The sequence below is a fragment of the Oryctolagus cuniculus genome, chromosome 9 (genome assembly GCF_051225735.1).
Source record: "Oryctolagus cuniculus isolate XC-2025 breed Fujian yellow rabbit chromosome 9, ASM5122573v1, whole genome shotgun sequence".
Lineage (NCBI taxonomy): Eukaryota > Metazoa > Chordata > Mammalia > Lagomorpha > Leporidae > Oryctolagus > Oryctolagus cuniculus.
In genome coordinates, this window is record NC_142875.1 from 122,413,964 (window position 1) to 122,431,559 (window position 17,596).

General features: G+C 42.3%; 1 protein-coding gene and 1 non-coding gene across 6 annotated transcripts in view; one reads left to right on the forward strand and one right to left on the reverse strand.

The window, feature by feature from the left end:
* Positions 1–4,445: 4,445 nt before the first annotated feature.
* BCAT1 (branched chain amino acid transaminase 1) overlaps positions 4,446–17,596 on the reverse strand; it is a 130,837-nt gene continuing 117,686 nt past the window's right edge. For all 5 annotated transcript variants that reach the window (XM_051850336.3, XM_070049507.2, XM_008259519.5 and 2 more), the window contains 2 exons: positions 17,020–17,094; positions 4,446–5,337 (listed from right to left, as the gene is read on the reverse strand). In XM_051850336.3, the coding sequence (XP_051706296.1) occupies positions 5,296–5,337; positions 17,020–17,094 (117 nt within the window). In that variant the 3' untranslated portion in view covers positions 4,446–5,295. The remainder of the gene's footprint in view (positions 5,338–17,019; positions 17,095–17,596) is intronic.
* LOC127492245 (U2 spliceosomal RNA) lies at positions 5,492–5,673 on the forward strand. Its single transcript, XR_007921394.1, has one exon. It is a non-coding gene; the product is annotated as a U2 spliceosomal RNA (small nuclear RNA).

Consider the following 17,596-nt stretch of genomic DNA (forward strand, 5'->3'; position numbering starts at 1 on the left):
CCTACGTGCTTGGGTGCTTATACCCACGTGGGAGACCTGGAAGAAGCTCCCTACTTCTGACTTCAGCCTAGCAGTAGCAGCCATTTAGGGAGTGAACCCATGGATGGAAGCTCTGTCTCTACCTCTCTGTAATTCTGCCTTTCAAATAAAAAATAATCTTTTTCCAAAAAGCGCTTTTTGGCAATGAGAATTAATCTCTTTGTAATATGTTAAATGGTCTTTCTTTGGTAAAACTTCAAACTATGAGAAATCATAATTCCACGGAAGTTATTTTCTGAGTAGATTCCTATGGGACATTTTCTTAAAAAATTCCCTCTAGGATCATTTTCTTTGTTTATTTCAATATGATCAGCTTTGAGGTTAAGACTACGAAGGAGGCTGGCGCCGCGGCTCAACAGGCTAATCCTCTGCCTTGCGGCGCCGGCACACCAGGTTCTAGTCCCGGTCGGGGTGCCAGATTCTGTCCCGGTTGCCCCTCTTCCAGGCCAGCTCTCTGCTGTGGCCAGGGAGTGCAGTGGAGGATGGCCCAAGTGCTTGGGCCCTGCACCCCATGGGAGACCAGGAGAAGCACCTGGCTCCTGCCATCGGATCAGCACGGTGCGCTGGCGCAGCGCACCAGCTGTGCCGGCCATTGGAGGGTGGACCAACGACAAAGGAAGACCTTTCTCTCTGTCTCTCTCTCACACTGTCCACTCTGCCTGTCCAAAAAAAAAAAAAAAAAAAAAAAAGACTAGGAAGGAAGGATACTGCAATCTGCAGGGTTTGTTGGATGAAGCATGCCGACAACAAATGCATGAGGTTGGTAATAAGGAGTAAGCCACAAAGTGAGTAATTTATACTTTACAGGCTGGGACAGAGTAACTCTACAGGTTAACCCTTCGCAGTTGTCTTAAACTAGAGAAAAAGGAGAGAAGGAGAGTTGATAAAAAGGACCAATTTTCTTTAAAAATGAGACTGTATTTTTTGGCTCAGTGGTTAAGATGCCTACAGCCCCTACTGGAGTGCCTGGGTTCACATCTCAGCTCTGCTTCTGACTGCACCTTCCTGCTCACGTTCAACTACTTGGACCTTTGCCATCTCTGTCTTGTGGGAAATCTGCACTGAGTTCCTGGCTCCTTCCTTTGGCTTGGCCCTGCCCCAGCCGTAGCAGGCATTTGGGAAGTAGACCAGTGGATGGAAGATCTCTTGCAGTCTGTCTCTGTAACTCTCTCTCTGCCTTTCAAATAAATAGTAATAATAATAAATTTAACTAAAGAAATGGGATGAAATAAACGTGCATTGTGATTTCTTGATGACAGATGTACTCTGGCATTTCTCTACTTATTATCTAACTATTAAGAATTGTTTCTATATCTAAACTAGTTCAAGTAATAGACTATAAGTCTCATGAGGGTATTGCTTACATACTATTTATTTTTTAAACCTAACTTCCTAATCCCTGATCAACATTTATCACACGAACTATAAAATCTCTAATCAATTAATATAATCTCTAGTCAACTACATAATCAATATAGTCAATTAATAGGTAAGGCTTCTTGAAAAGCTGGGACCACCCCTTACACTTCTTTTTGGCAGTGGTGGGGGAGGAGCTTATATGGAAAATAGAGAGTGAAACACATTATACTCCTGGCAAAGCAAAGGAGTTGTTATGAAACAACCCTCTTAGCACTGCCGACTGGAACTTCAGTTTTTACATATCCAGGTAAGGAAAAACCTCAACACCCATATTACAAGGAAGAGTTCTCTGATCATTTAAAAAAATCAGTTCATGAAATAAGTTACTTTAACCCTGTCTAAATACCTTGCTTTGGTGCATCCAAGAAATATTAGAAATATTTTAGATATCACTCACTGAATGTGAACAAGTTATTTTCTGCTTAAAACACATCCTCACTGCCCCCCCCCCCCCCATAAGGGTAAACGGAATGTAGATGTTCAAAAAAAGCAACACAGTAGAGTGATGGAACATTGAGTGGAACTGGGACTGGGGAAAATAAGTAAGTTTATTTTGGCAGCTGTTTTCATAGCACAATTGCCCTAAAGCAGAACTGAAACTGCAGCTTTAATAACAACAGCTTGTACAATTCTTCTAAGATTCACTCATAAACTGCCTTCAAGGGCCCCAGAATGCTCAGATTGGAGGCAAACAAGACCACTTGTATGGGTACCATTTTATCAAGCAACAAAACCAATATGGTGAAGAAATTTACTCAGGATGCCTGAGGGTACTTCAAAACATTCCTGGAAAAATTAGAATTAAAACTGTGAGTTTGGGGGCAGGCATTTAGCACAGGGCTTCAGTTGCCAGTTGGGGTGCCCACATCCCATCCTGGAGTGGCTGGATCAAGTCCTTGTTCCTCCACTTCCGGTCATGCTTCCTGGGGAGCAGCATATGGAAGTACTTGGGTGCCTGCCACCCATGCGGGAGACCTGGGTGGAGTTCCAAGCTCCCGGGCTCTGTCTGGCTGAGCCATGGCTGTTGTGGGTATTTGGGGAAGTAATCCAGTGGACAGAAGGTCTGTTTGCCTGTCTCCATCTAATTGCTTCCAAATAAAATGAAAAAGTAACTTAAAAAACGAAAGTGAGTTAATTTTGGTGCAAATTTTTCCACCAATACATGGAAAATGCATCTCATGAAAAAAATTATGCATGTCTTTAAAAAAAATTTTGAGACCAAAATAAACTCATACTTTAAATGTGTAATTCCTTAAGATTTCTCATTTATTTCTCTTTCCCATTCTATCAAGAGCAAAGGTGCACGCAGGTGTTATTAATGAAATCAGTTCCTGTTGGCTGTAATGTATAGGTCAGAGTATTCACCCCCGAGCTGGACTCTTTTTTCAGTGTTTCATGGATTGAATCCTTAATAAATTATGCTAAGAAAGAAAATTCTTAAGAGTCAATCTCATAGGAAATGTTTAGAATTTTTTTCTACGCCTGAATAACATTTCATTTTAAAATTCCTGTTTCCACAGAGACATTTTAGAAAAAGCTGACAGACTTGGTCTGAATGTAGAAACTGGAGAAAGTGGGAAGAAGAGCACAAGGAAAATAAGTTAATCATTATCATTTTAAGTGCCACCAAGTCTGTTTATATTCATGCACATGTGAGTTGCTGAATCTCATTTGATCAACCCAATTAAACATTAAATAATTGCAGCCAATTATGCAAATATCAGCAACAATATTAATTTGTTGATCTTTTTGAGCAGATTAGCCTCACATGTTCCTAATGCTAGACTATCTTACGCCTTAAATGATCAATTAGTGTTGCGATAACTAAGTCTTGAAGAATGGATAATTGCCTAGATAGAACATGGCACTCTTGCTGTATTCCTCCACTGCAATTAAACAAACAGTGAACAAGGAAAAAAGATGTGCAGATGTTCTTTTTAAATCTTTTTAACAAGTTAGTGTCAGGGTCAATTTCCATTACTTGAATGAGAATGGCAGACTGTGTTATCTGCATTAGGAGATCTCCCATTTTAAAAAATGTATATCCTTAATCTTCACTGAGTCTGGTAGAAAGGGCATAAAATGCTCTCTGGAAAAGTAATCTGACAAAATTAATGTTCTCCAACTTTCACAATGGGCATGTCCTGTGTATAAAATATATTTATGGCAAACAAGTAATTTCCATTTCTCATAGGAACAGATTCTAGTTATTATGCTTTAGATGATCATTGAAATTACCTGAAATTTTTTTTTGAGGCTACCGTATTCAGAGTGAGGGGAGTGAATTTAGCTAAGCCAAAGCATCCCCTTAGATGCCACTTGGTGAGACAGTCAGGAGCACAGAAGATCTGAAAAGGAGAGCCCTCCCCAAGGCTTAGCTCTCCAATTAAAACTCTCCCCAAAGATACTTCCACCAGTCTGTTCATCTTACACTTTGTTAACGTCCATTTTGCCATTCAAGTCTCAAAGTGACCCTAAGGTAGAAAGCTTTGGAAGAGATTCAAAGTCCATTTACTACATGTTGATAAATGTCTTAGGAAACTTTTAGAATGTGTTTTCCCCTTGCTCTGAAAAAAATAATAATATATGATCAGTAAAATGAAAATGATTTGAACTGAAAAAAAAAAAATTCAGTATCTGAGAGCTGACTGTCCAAGGACAAATGTTTCCTATCAAGAGTTAACTTTCTCCTAGATAAACCAGTTAGCACGCAACTCTAATTCCCAGCTCTTCCCCTCTGTCTCCGTTTGCTCACTTTGGTCTCCAATCAACAGAAAAGACCACTTACAACAACAGAATATACCTCTTTGTTTTTTACCTATCCCCGACATGAAAGACCATCTATTTCTTATTTGACACATGGCGTATAACATTTGCTATTTCCATTTGCTGGGTGTGATATTATGATTTCTCTCCAGGATGACTGTTTCAATCTCAAGGTGGTCTTCAACTATGAAATGATTCCTCCAACTAACTGTGCCTCTGAGTACCTGTGCTGATTAAGTAGTCCATGGAAGAAAACAAGGCATGAGGTAAACACACACAAAGTCAGAATCCATCACAAATTCTAAGAAGGAGGACTCATAATAGAGGAACAAAATGCACTTGTACAGAAGCTACGTGGTCATTCATTGATCAGGTACACCATGGACTTGAGTGCCTACTGTGCAACAGGCACTGGGGATCCAAAGGTCTTATAAGCATAAGATTTCCCGTCTTGTAGATGCCTGACAGCCAATGACACCGCCGAATGGAAAGGGCATGGTAGACCCATGCTCAGGTCTGACACGCAGGTTGAGCTTGGAGCAGACTGTGGCACCAGCAAGAAGGGAGATATGGCCCCTAGGGTGGACCTAGTGGTCCGCAAAACCGTGAGATGAAGAAAATCCAGTTTTTCAGTCTTGAGTTAAAAAAGCAAACACTTTCCAAGGATAACGATGTGATACATGGAACATTACCCATGAAATGCATTTCAATCAGCTTTCAATCCCACATACAAAAACACTGAGTTTGGTGGAGGAGTAGTGTATAATTTATACCAAGGAGTAAACATTGTTGTATCTAAGTGAAGGACTAAGGGAGGCACTCAAATTATTGAGGAAAGTTCTATGTTATATGGCTTTCTAGGAAAAGGGAACATAAGCTACTACCAATCTTAAAGAACACCATGAATGATTGCAATTCGTTTTCTCTAGCGTAAGAAGAGAATCATCCTTGTAATATACTGATCCTACAAACTACATTAGGACAACTGACAGGCAGCCAAAGGAGTCTATCACAATCCCATTGCAACGGGTTCATCCCAAGCTCATACAGTTGAGATCTTGTATTTTCCTTTCAGGATAATACAATTGTCCAGTCACTTTCTTCTCTTCCATACTACAATAAAGAAAGCAAGGAAGCATGTGTCAGTACAAAAGTTAACACTGCAGAAATCGTGTAGACACAAATTTACTAACATATCCAAGGTGGAATGAAATATTCAATTCTGTTCTGAACATTAAAAGCATATTCACATTTCAAATGACATTACACTGCTTCTCATCCTATTGGCTAAGATCATGTGTAGTATCTGTTCTGATCAGTTTAAAAAGGACATTATAGGTCTTATATAAACAAAGGAAACACATATAGGGAGATTTTCCATACCAAATACCTAGAAAGAATCACAAATTTCATAATTATTGCAGAATTTAAATTTAGAGTTGGCATAGGACCTAACATTTCTGTCCAAGGACACTTCAAAAAGTTCCTGAGGGTACAGGTGTTTAGACTTCAATTAAGATGCCCAAATCCCACATCAGCGTGCCTGGGTTCAATGCTTCACTCCAGTTCCTCACTCTAGCTTCCTGCTACTGCAGAGGCTGCATGGTAATATGCTGTCCCTGCCACACACACGGGAGACCTGGATTGTTTTCTTGACTTCTGGATTTGGCCCAGCCCAATCTCAGCTGTTGCAAGGCATTTGAGGGAGTGAACCAGTAGTGACATTAAGAAACTTTCTGAAAAATGTGCCTTGTGAAAAAACTATGCATGGATTTCAAAATGTTGGTGCCAAAATAAATTGGTCTTTTAACTCCATTTCCTGACAAACTTTTAGAAGGATGTTGTACTTCTGTTCTCCAAATGAAATAATACTGTTTTTTGTTTTACTTTAAAAAATGTGATTAAGGCCGGCGCTGCGGCTCACTAGGCTAATCCTCCGCCTAGCGGCGCCGGCACACCGGGTTCTAGTCCCGGCCGGGGCGCCGGATTCTGTCCTGGTTGCCCCTCTTCCAGGCCAGCCCTCTGCTGTGGCCAGGGAGTGCAGTGGAGGATGGCCCAGGTGCTTGGGCCCTGCACCCCATGGGAGACCAGGAAAAGCACCTGGCTCCTGGCTCCTGCCATCGGATCAGCGCGGTGCGCCGGCCGCAGCGCGCTGGCCGCGGCGGCCATTGGAGGGTGAACCAACGGCAAAAGGAAGACCTTTCTCTCTGTCTCTCTCTCACTGTCCACTCTGCCTGTCAAAAAATTAAAAAAAAAAAAATAAAATAAAATAAAAATGTGATTAAGGGTGGGATTTCGGCAAAGTAGTTAAGATGCCACTTGGAACAGCCACATCCAATATGGAACTGCCTGGGTTTGAGTCCCGGATCTGCTCCCAACTCCAACTTACTGCTCTCATGTGCTCTGGGAGGCAGCAGGTGATGGCTCTAGTACTTGGGTCAGGTCCCTGTCACCCATGTAGGAGCCCTGAACTAAATTTCAGGTTCCTGTCTTCAGTATGGACCACACTGTCCTATCAGTGGAGGGAAGATCGTTGTCTCTCTTTTTTTCATAGACACTTTTAAAATGAAAACTAAAATGATGCTGGACGTGAATTCCTCAGACCACCAGGATCAGCATCATCTGGCAACCTGTCAGAAATGCGAATTCTGAGGCCTCACATCACAGCAGCGATCTGTGGATGGTCCCAACATCCTGCATGTAGCAAGCACTTCTTACTAAGTAATTGTGATGTGCATCATAGACACAATAGTAAGTTGACAAGCTTTATGGATCTTACACAGGGACTTTGTTTTCTAACGCAAAGTTGTTTGTGTTATGGTAGGATCCCATTTTTTCCTACTCCTTCAAAAGTTATGTAATTGTTATCAATCAGAATTTGGTTATTTGCATTAGGAGAGAATTTGCTTTAAAAGCAAACCTAAGGGGCTGGTGTTGTGGTACAGCAGGTGAAGCTGCCAACTGCAATGGAGACATCCCATACAGGTGCCAATTCAAGGCCTGGCTGCACTGTGACCCAGCTCCATGCTAATGTGCCTGCGAAAGCAGAGGAAGGTGGTCCAAGTGCTTATGTTCCTGCCACCCATACGGGAAACCCAGATGGAGTTCCAGCCTCCTGACTTCCACCTGGCAAAGTCCTGACCAAGGCAGCCACTTGGGGAGTAAGCCAGTGGGGGGAAGACTCAGCTTTTCTCTCTGTAACTCTGCCTTTCTTTTTGAAATGCACTAGTCATTTAAAACAAATTCTTTCTTTGTGAAAAGCAGAGACACAGGAGCCAGCACTGTGGCATAACAGGTAAAACCGCCCCCTGCAGTGCCGGCATCCCATATGGCTGCCAGTTTGAATTACGGCTGCTCCACCTAAAAGCCAGTTCTCTGCTATGACCTGGGAAAGCAGCAGAGGGTGGCACAAGTCCTTGGGGGCCTGTACCCACGTGGGACACCTGGAAGAGACTCCTGGCTTCAGATGGGAGAAGCTCTGGCCGTTGCAGCCATCTGGAAAGTAAACCAGTAGTTTGAAGACTCTCTCTCTCTGCCTCTCTGTAACTCTGCCTTTCAAATAAATAAATGAATCTTAAAAAGAAAAAAAAAAAGTCAGAGCTACAGAGAGAGAGGGAGAGACAGAGAGATCTTGCATCTGCTGGTTTACTCCCCAGATGGCTGTAACGGCCTGGGCTGGGCCAGGCTGAATTGGAACAGGTGGGTCTTGAACTGGCATCCGTATGGGATCCTAGCATTGTAGGCTTTACCCACGACACCACAACATCGAGACACCTAAATAAATCTTCTGTAAAAGCAAACCTAGGGGCTGATGCTGTGGCTTAGCAGGTGGGGCGGCCGTCTGCAATGCTGGTATCCCATGTGGGCACCGGTTCAAATCCTGGCTGCTCCTCTTCTGATCCAGCTATGGCCTGGGAAAGCAGCAGAGGATGGCTCAAGTCTTTGGGCCCCTGCACCCATGTGGGAGAACTGGAAGAAGCTCCTGGCTTCAGATCGGCGCAGCTACAGCCATTGCGGCCAATTGGGGAGTGAACCAGTAGATGGAATACTCTCTCTGCCTCTTTCTCTCTGTAATTCTGATGTCTAATAAATAAATAAATCTTTAAAAATAAATAACTAAATATTTTTTTAAAAATCAAACCTAAATTTAAAACTGAATTAAATGAAATGATAAACCATGTCAGAAAGAAAAGGCTAGGGGCTGGTACTGTGGCATAGCAGGTAAAGCTGCTGCCTGTAGTGTTGGCATCCCATATGGGTGCTGGTTCAATTTCCAGCTGCTCCACTTCCGATCTAGCTCTCTGCACCCATGTGGGAGACCTGGAAGAAGCTCCTGGCTCCTGGCTTTGGAACGGCACAGCTCTGGCCATTGCAGCCATCTGGGGAGTGAACCAGCAGATGGAAGACCTCTCTCTCTCTCTCTCTCTCTCTCTCTAACTCTGCCTTTCAAATAAATAAATCCTAAAAATAATATAAAGAAAGAGAACGCTAGTTCTATATTCATTCAATCATTCATTCAAAAAACATCTGTATTTAAATAAGCTCTCACCCTTTGAGCCATTACTGCCTGGCAACACCATTATGGCAAGAACTACAAAGACTTATTATCTTATTAATCTTCATAGTACCCCTAGGTAATATGTGCTATTAACAATGCTTTTTTATAAATGAAACTGAACATTAGGGAGATTAAGTAGCTTGCTCAAGATTGCAGTTGGCAAATGGTACAGCCCAGCCCCTAGCCAAGATCTCTCTCCCAAGTTCTATTTTCTTGACCTCAACCTACACCAGCTTCTAAATACCCCCCGTGGCCACCATGGGTGGAGACTGATGGAGAAGAGCTCTCCCTATCTGAGGTATGAGACGGTTAAATCTGTCCCCGGTTAAATCTGTCCCCGTATGTTTGCCTGACTCACCCAGACCACATCCATTTTCACATGAACAGGATCGTCAGTCCTAAGATGACTATAGGTTAAATTAATACGAAACTTCAGAATTTCTGAGTTAGCAAGAACATCAACAACCACAAAAAAACACAGAGGACGACCCAAGTGAACGGGACTCTCGGTTTTAATTCTTGACTTCAGAACAATTCCACTTTTATCTGCTGGATATATTGGGATTCCAGGAAAGACTGCTTTTGAAATAAGTTCTGCTGCTCTTCCAAGAGAACACATTTTTACATTTTTTAAAAATTAATTTATTTGAGAGGCAGAGACAGAGAGACAGAGGCAGCTCCTGTATACAGCTTCACTCCTCAAATGCCCACCCCTGAGCAGTGATGCTTCATCCCAGCCTCCACGTCACATAGAGGAATACTAAGGTTCTGGGTTATGCAGTCCCATTCTGCTGCCTCTGTACAATGCTCTATTCTCCAGAGTGCACTGTTCATGAGCCATGCTCCTCCTACAAATCTTAGTGCAGTCTATCGAACTGGCAAAAAACACTGCGCGATAACATGGGTTTACCCACCAGCTTGTGGTCTGGATGAAAAGGAGGTTGAAGCAAGCCTGATGACTCTGGGTGACTCACAAAACCCACATCAGAAAGAACTGCCTAAAGAGCGGTGCCTCCCACTAGGCCGGATTCCCCTGCTTCAGGATGAACCCTGAAGGAAATTTCTTCCGTTCTGCTTGAGTTATGGACAGTGTCAACTCAATTTAAGATTAAGAGTAAAATATGTATTTTATTTCCTGTGTTTTAATCCCCATCAATTTATAAGACATTTTTGTCATTAACAAAAATCAATTGTCAGTGCACTGACACTTTGGCAGATCTACGAACTGTGACTCATGACCATTATCACTTCATTGTCAATCTCACCAGTTAAATTTGTCTTCAATTAGTGGTTTTACTTTTACACATGATTAAAATCAACTTTGGCTAAAATAATAGACACGGTTCCTATCGCACTGTGAATTTGCATAATATATACTTGGTTTTTCGCATGCTCATCCTGCCATTTATGCTTTTATGTAAGATTATAGCACTTGGAGACACAGCCAAGAAATGTGTGAAATATAGGCATTTGGCAATCAAACTTTTCATGTGACTGATGGATAATTATATTTAATTTTATAAAGAAAAATAACTAACTAGGGATGGCAGATCTTATCAGAGATAGAAATTACATCCTTCTGTAAGAGTAGTGTCCAGAAGCAGGCATCTGGTGCAATGGTTAAGACACACTGCTTAGGATACCTGTACCCCGAATTAGTACGCCAGGGTTTGAGTCCTGGCTCTTTCTGATTGCAGTCTAACTCTTTTGTAGGATTTTTTTTATTTGAAAGACACAGAGAAGGAGGGGAGAAAAGGCAGAAGGGAGAGAGATGGTGGGGGGAGAGGGAGGGAGAGACGGAGGGAGGGAGGAGGAGAGAGGGGGAGAGGGTGAGATGGAGAGGGAGAGAGAGAGAGAATCTTCCATCTGCTGGCTCATTCCCCAAATGGTTGTAATGGCTGGGGCTGGGAGAGGCTGAAGCCAGGAGTCTGGAACACCATCTGGGCCTCCAACAGGGGTACCGGGGCCAAAGATCTTGGTCCATCTTCCCCTGCTTTCCCAGGTATATTTGCAAGGAGCCGAATCAGAAGTGGAGCAGCTGGGACTTGAACCAGCACACATATAGCATGCTAATGTTACAGGCAGTGGCTTAATCCATTGCACCACAATGCCGGCTCCTGATTCCAGTATATTTTTTTTTAAAGAAGATTTTATTTATTTATTTGAGAGGTAGAGTTACAGACAGTGAGAGGGAGAAACAGAGAGAAAGGTCTTCCGTTTGTTGGTTCACTCCCCAGTGGCTGCAATGGTTGGAGTTGCGTTGATCCTAAGCCAGGAGCCAGGAACTACTTCCCAGTCTCCCATGTGGGTGCAGGGCCCAAGGACTCGGGCCATGTTTTACTGCTTTCCCAGGTCACAGCAGAGAGCTGGATTGGAAGAGGAGCAGCCAGGATTAGAACCGGTGCCCATATGGGATGCTGGCATCACAGGCGGAGGATTAACCCACTGTGCCACAACGCCGATCCCCCAGTATAATGTTAATGTGCACATTGGTAAGAGCACGTGAGGGCTCAGCTAGGTGGATCTACGCTATTCACGTGCTCCACCTTGTATTGAGTTCCTGACTCTCACCTTTGACCTGGCCCAGTATGCCTTACTTTGGGCATTTAGGGAGCAAACTGGAATGGAAGATCTCTGCCTTCCTGTTTTTGCCTTTCAATTAAATAAACATTTTTTGCTTAAAAAAAAAAAAAGAGTAGGTATGACAGCAATAGGGACAGAGAAAACACACCTGCATGGACTTGGAAGTCATTACACTATCACTAGTGTCGTTACAGAACGAGGCAATACTTTCTGCCCGCCTTTTTTTTTTTTTTTTTTTTTTTTTGACAGGCAGAGTGGACAGTGAGAGAGAGAGACAGAGAGAAAGGTCTTCCTTTGTCGTTGGTTCACCCTCCAATGGCCGCCGCGGCCAGTGTGCTGCAGCCGGGGTACCGCGCTGATCCAATGGCAGGAGCCAGGTACTTCTCCTGGTCTCCCATGGGGTGCAGGGCCCAAGCACTTGGGCCATCCTCCACTGCACTCCCTGGCCACAGCAGAGAGCTGGCCTGGAAGAGGGGCAACCGGGACAGAATCCGGTGCCCCGACCGGGACTAGAACCTGGTGTGCCGGCGCCTCAAGGCGGAGGATTAGCCTAGTGAGCCGCGGCACCGGCCTGCCCGCCTCTTGTCAGAATGTGTTAATATAAGAGAGTAAAGCATTTTTGCTTGTTAGTACTGCTCTCCGCTAGTGTCTCAGTCACTCTCTCCTTCCTTTATTGGCTCACTCAAAAAATATTACTGTATGTGTGCTGTGTGTCTTAGGCCCTGTGCTGCACACCATGGAATACAAGTAGAAGAGAGCAATTCCAACGCTCACAGCCCCACAACAGAGACAAGTGCGATGAGAATTAGGATGCAATTTAGAGGCTTTAGGTGGTCATCACTAGCATTGTGGAAAATGGAGGAAGCAGCAGCATTTAAGTGGGTGAATGTGTATTTGGACTTACAGGAGTTGGGTATTATTCAAGAGATTTAAAAGGAGGCGAGTATGGATTGAAGGACAAATAAGATCTTATCGGGTCAGCAAATGATAAAAGATGCAGCAAAGCCAAGAGGGGTCAGAGAGCAGAGCTTGTTTGGAGAACAGACAGGACCCCAAACAGTGGGAGGCAAAGTGATGATGCTCATAATGAGAATAGCAAAACGTAACGGCAGGAAAAGCCACAGAGAAAGCAAAGGTATTATTCTCCAAGGTCAAGTTTGGCTAAATATGAATGCAGCCATGGTTTTCTCTGTTGCTTAAGCAATGAACAAGGAAAAAGGAAGGCCACTTGCATTGGAAATGCTGCCCTCCCAGGAGGCACTGGCAGAGCAATCTAAGACCTACGGGGCTGTATGGCTAATTGGCTACATGGGATGGACACTCAACCTTGGAGAATCTTACTCATGCACAGAAACAGAGAAGTTAGAAATGAAAGCCAGATCTTGTGGTTCGGCAGGAATTCTCCCCCGGGTCATACTGGCAGGAATCTTGAAAGGTTTTTGGTGGCTGCTGTTCTCTTCTTCAGTTTACCCGAACACTCTGCAGCCAGCATCTACATTCCCGTGTCATGCCAAGAGATCAAATGTGAAATGTGATGCAACTCCATACTTTTTACGCAATAATTACGGAAATTATTTTTCTTGGAAACAGACAACCTAGCTGCTTGGCGGACAGCACCAATTTGCCATCTTGTCAGGGAGTAATTTTTAGACTTTAGGTTCCATGTGCACAAGCAGCAAATAATTGAAGAAGAAAGATGTGGTTTTTGATTATGAATGGATGGATGGTCCTTTGTTACTTAACAATTTGTAGCAGATTTGGTACTTCTGGTTTGTGGTTGATTCAGAACCACTGTCTTATCTCTTGTGTCCTGCGACTACATTTATTTGTGTCTGTTGAGTACGGAGTTCTGTCTGTATCATTAGTTTTCAGTGTTACCACCATTATACTTCACTATCTAGGGTAAAACAATTATGAATTGCTTTAGCCACAAGCACCAACTTCCATTCCCTTTAAGTTAGTTAAAGGATGGAGCTGGCACTGTGGCGCAGCGGGTTAAAGTCCTGGCCTGAAGCACCGGCATCCCATATGGGCGCCAGTTCGAGACCCGGCTGCTCCACTTCTGATCCAGCTCTCTGCTATGGCCTGGGAAAGCAGCAGAAGATGGCCCAAGTCCTTGGGCTCCTGCACCTGAGTGGGAGAAGTTCCTGGCTTCGGATCTGCACAGCTCCAGCCATCGCAGCCAATTGGGGAGTGAACAAGCAGATGGAAGACTTCTCTCTCTCTCTCTCTCTCTCTCTCTCTGTGTAACTCTGACTTTCAGATAAATAAATAAATCTTTAAAAAAGTAAGTTAGTTAAAGGGAAAAGTTATTCTTCCTGATATTGTGCTATATATCTATTTTTTTTTAATTTTTAACATGGGCTCACATACACATCGAATCTTTGTGTTTTCCTTCTGATATATCTGTACTTCAGCTTTTTAAATATTTTTGTCCTTTTTCACAGAGCTATGCCATTGGCATGAAGGACAGCTCTGGCAAAATATTTGTATTCATTATGAGGCACTTCAAGAAATTCATGGAAAAAATGGAATTTCAAGTTACATTTATTTTGGTGGAAAAAATTTAAAATTCACAATTTTTGCCAGGAGCTTGTTCAGTGAATAAACAAAGAGCATTTCTTTTAGTCACTCCCGTTCTTTGGTGTCCACAATACTACTTTTGAAAATGTTCTGTCAGAGGACTTTGGTAAATCATCTCTGAGCTTCTTTTTTATCCCTACTTTAGGGAGTATAATAATATGTAAAATAATTATCGTATAATAATGACAATAATGCATATTTTAAAATATTTATTTATTCATTTTTTACTTTATTTGAAAAGCAGAGAGACAGAAATAGACAGCCAGACAGAGGGAGAGACAAAGAGAAAAGGAGAAAGAGAGAGCTCTTCTGTCTGCTAGTTTACTTCCCCAGTGCAGGCACCAACCACAGTGGGCCAGGCTGGAGCTAGGAGCCGGCAGCCAGGAACTCTACCCGGGTCTCCCTTGTGGGTGCAGGGACCCAAGTACTTGAGCCATTGCCTGCTGTCTCCGAAGACTACACTGGCAGGAAGCTGGGTGGGAAGCATGCAAGCTGGGACTCCCAAAAGCACTCTAATGCAGGGCGTGGGTGTCCAAAGCAGCAACCTAAGCTACGGATCCGACTACGTGCCTCCAAGGCACCTATTTTTGTCACCATCTCAGAACTGCTGAGTCACATTTCCGCTTGTGCCTCCTTGTGGTTCCTCCCTTAGCCAAAGCCTTAGGACTGTGTCTGCTAAGCCCTGTTCAGATCTTTCTTCCAATTGCAGGTTAACAGGGTTTGATTTTTCTCTCAGCCCAGTGACTTGCACCTTTTCTGTTAATCCTCTACAACTAAATCAGACAAGTTTAACATTCTTGTTTCACATTATCTCTAAGAGGTAATCCTGAAATGTTATTTTCTATAGTAACTAACTGGTACCAGATACACAATTTCTTCAAGAAAATTTTCCACACTGACCTTTCTTTCTGAGTACTATAGCATGCATTCACATTTTACCAATCTCTAATGTATTCTGGAAAACTCTTTCATAATCTACCAAACCGTATTTTCTCCTGCTATTTGTTACTTTTTTAGTAAAAAGCAATAATTAGCATTCTCAGATTTACTCAACTATGAAAACAATAAAAACACTCAGACCACCCATGCAGAAATTTTTAATAGCTTTCCCTCAGATTACTTTAGTTGTTCCTATGTGCAAAGGTAGAAAACAATTCTTGAGTAAACTTACTCCTTTATTTAACTCACAAAAAAATTACAGAAAATTTCTGATGAAGAGTAGAAAACAATTCATTGTTTCAAAAGGTACAACTACAAGTCCCTGAGGAGGGCCAGGGCTGTGGCACAGCAGGTTAAACCACCCCCTGCAGCACCAGCATCCCACATGGGCACTGGTTTGAGTCCCGACTGTTCCACTTCCAATCCAGCTCCCTGCTAATGCACCGAGAAAGCAGTAAAGGAGGGCCCAAGTGCTTGGGCCCCTGCCACACGAGAAACCTAGAAGAACCCAGCTCCTGGCTTTGGCCTGGCCCATTCACAGCCATTGTGGCCACTTGGGGAGTGAACAAATAGAGTGATCTCTTTCTCTCTCCCCATCCCCCGCCCCCCCTGCCTCTCCCTGTCTGTAATTCTGACTTGTAAATAAATAAATATTTTTAAAAAAGTAGCCGAGTAAGTCTTTCAAAATTATTACTGTTATCACTATCCAACAATTTCGATCAGTCTTTAGAGACCCACTGCTTTCTCAATCAGCTTTAAATTCTGCTTAGTTTTATGACTCAGCATCATCTAATATCACATGAGCCACCACAGTTTATTTTACTTCTCAATATGTGTCTCTTTTCATACTTTGCAATATGTTTCCTCTTGGGAAACTTTTTCCTTACTTACAATGGTGGTAACTGTGCTCAACAAAATCCTCCAAGAATTTATAAAACATTTCCAAGTTAAAGAACAGTCTCTATGTAAACCAGTGGTATCTTGTACTTGATGTGCCTATTTAATCACCTGATAAGATTGTACTATCGGTTGTTGCTCAGAACTAAACAGCAAAACAAAGTTAGCTGTATGAAAAAATTTGTGGATAAATATTTGACCCAACATTTACAACCCCAGGGACTTACTTAAAGGAAATAATCAAGAATATACTGTTTATAAGAGTAGAAAAATTACCAATTGCATACATGTTCAACAAAATGATTTATGTAAAAAAATTATAGTATATCAGTTTAATGGACTTCAATTAAACTTTATACACAGTGTTGAGAAAACTGATATAAAAAAGTTTTAGAAAAACAAAAAGCATATTAAGTGAAAAAACAAGTAACAAAATTATCTCTAACATAATCCTACTTTGCTAAAAAAAAAAGTATCTCAAAGTATATAAATGCTTAGTTTAACAACAAAGATTAGAAATAACTATATCTCAATGTTGGAAGCACAGGTAATGTAATTTTGTTATTGTGCCTTCAACAACTTTTTAAAGTTTTGTCTTTTTTTAACCAAAATTATCCTATACACTTGGTGAAATTTTAAATGTCAAAATTATACTTTTAAAAATTGTTTTATTTGAGAGGCAGTGAGACAGAATGAGAAAGATCTTTCACACACACACACACACACACACACACTGCTTCCACCCACTGATTTCCACTGATTTATTCTTTACAAACATCTTCCAAGAGCTGGGACTTGGCCAAGCCAAAACCTGGAGACACAAACTCAATTCAGGAACCAAGTCCCTTGAGCCATTGCCATCCCTTCCCAAGGATGGAGGGTGGAGGGTGGAGCAGGAGCAGCAAGGTGTGAAACCCAGGTATCCTAATAGGGGAGGCAGGCGTCCCAACTGGCATCTTAACTACAAGGCTAACCTTGACCGCCATATTTATTTTTGAAGATAGTAAGCCATTTAGGGGGGCAGAGGCAACAATATTTTGTTTCTTTTTTTGTAAAACACAGGGATCATCTTTCCCCTTTCTGCTTTGCATGTGCCCACATTTATCATCAGGATTATCTTCCACAGATTAAAATGATTGATTTCAAATTGTAATATTCACTCTCTTCTCTGTATTAAACTATGAGCTGGTTCTAAACTCTAAACAGGTGATATTTAAAAAGAAAGACACCCTTACCTGGATATCAGTCAATTTGCCCAAGATCCGGCTTGCAAGCTTAGGACCGTTCTCCATGGTTGGAATGTGCATTTTCTATGAAAGGAAAAGAAAAAAGACAAACTGAGGATGTCCACATATCCTAACAGAGTGATAACAGGGGAGGCAAGCAGCAATTCTACCATATGAAGGCAATTCCACTGACGAGTAGCACCATAGCCTACTGCGCATGCGTGGTAGCTCATATGCCAAAGGCTCCTTTCTACTCGGAATAGGATGAAAACTAACTAGCCAATCAATGGATATTTACTGCCTCTCCACTAAATTTAGGGGACAACTGACTTATACGCAACATTCTAGATGGTCTGAAGAACCAAGGAGAAGCCAGAGATACCTAAGATAGTGGCTGAAGGTAAAGAACTGCACCTCTTCCAAGAGTCTGAAGATCTGTGAGGATGAACAGTTATCTTCTACATCTAACCCTCTGGCAGCGAATCAGAGTTCAAGGATACTTTGCCCCAAATTAAAGCAAGTTATTTCAGGGACATCAATTAAAGCAAGTCTATGCCTTCACATAAGGGGCTTCTAAATGTATCCT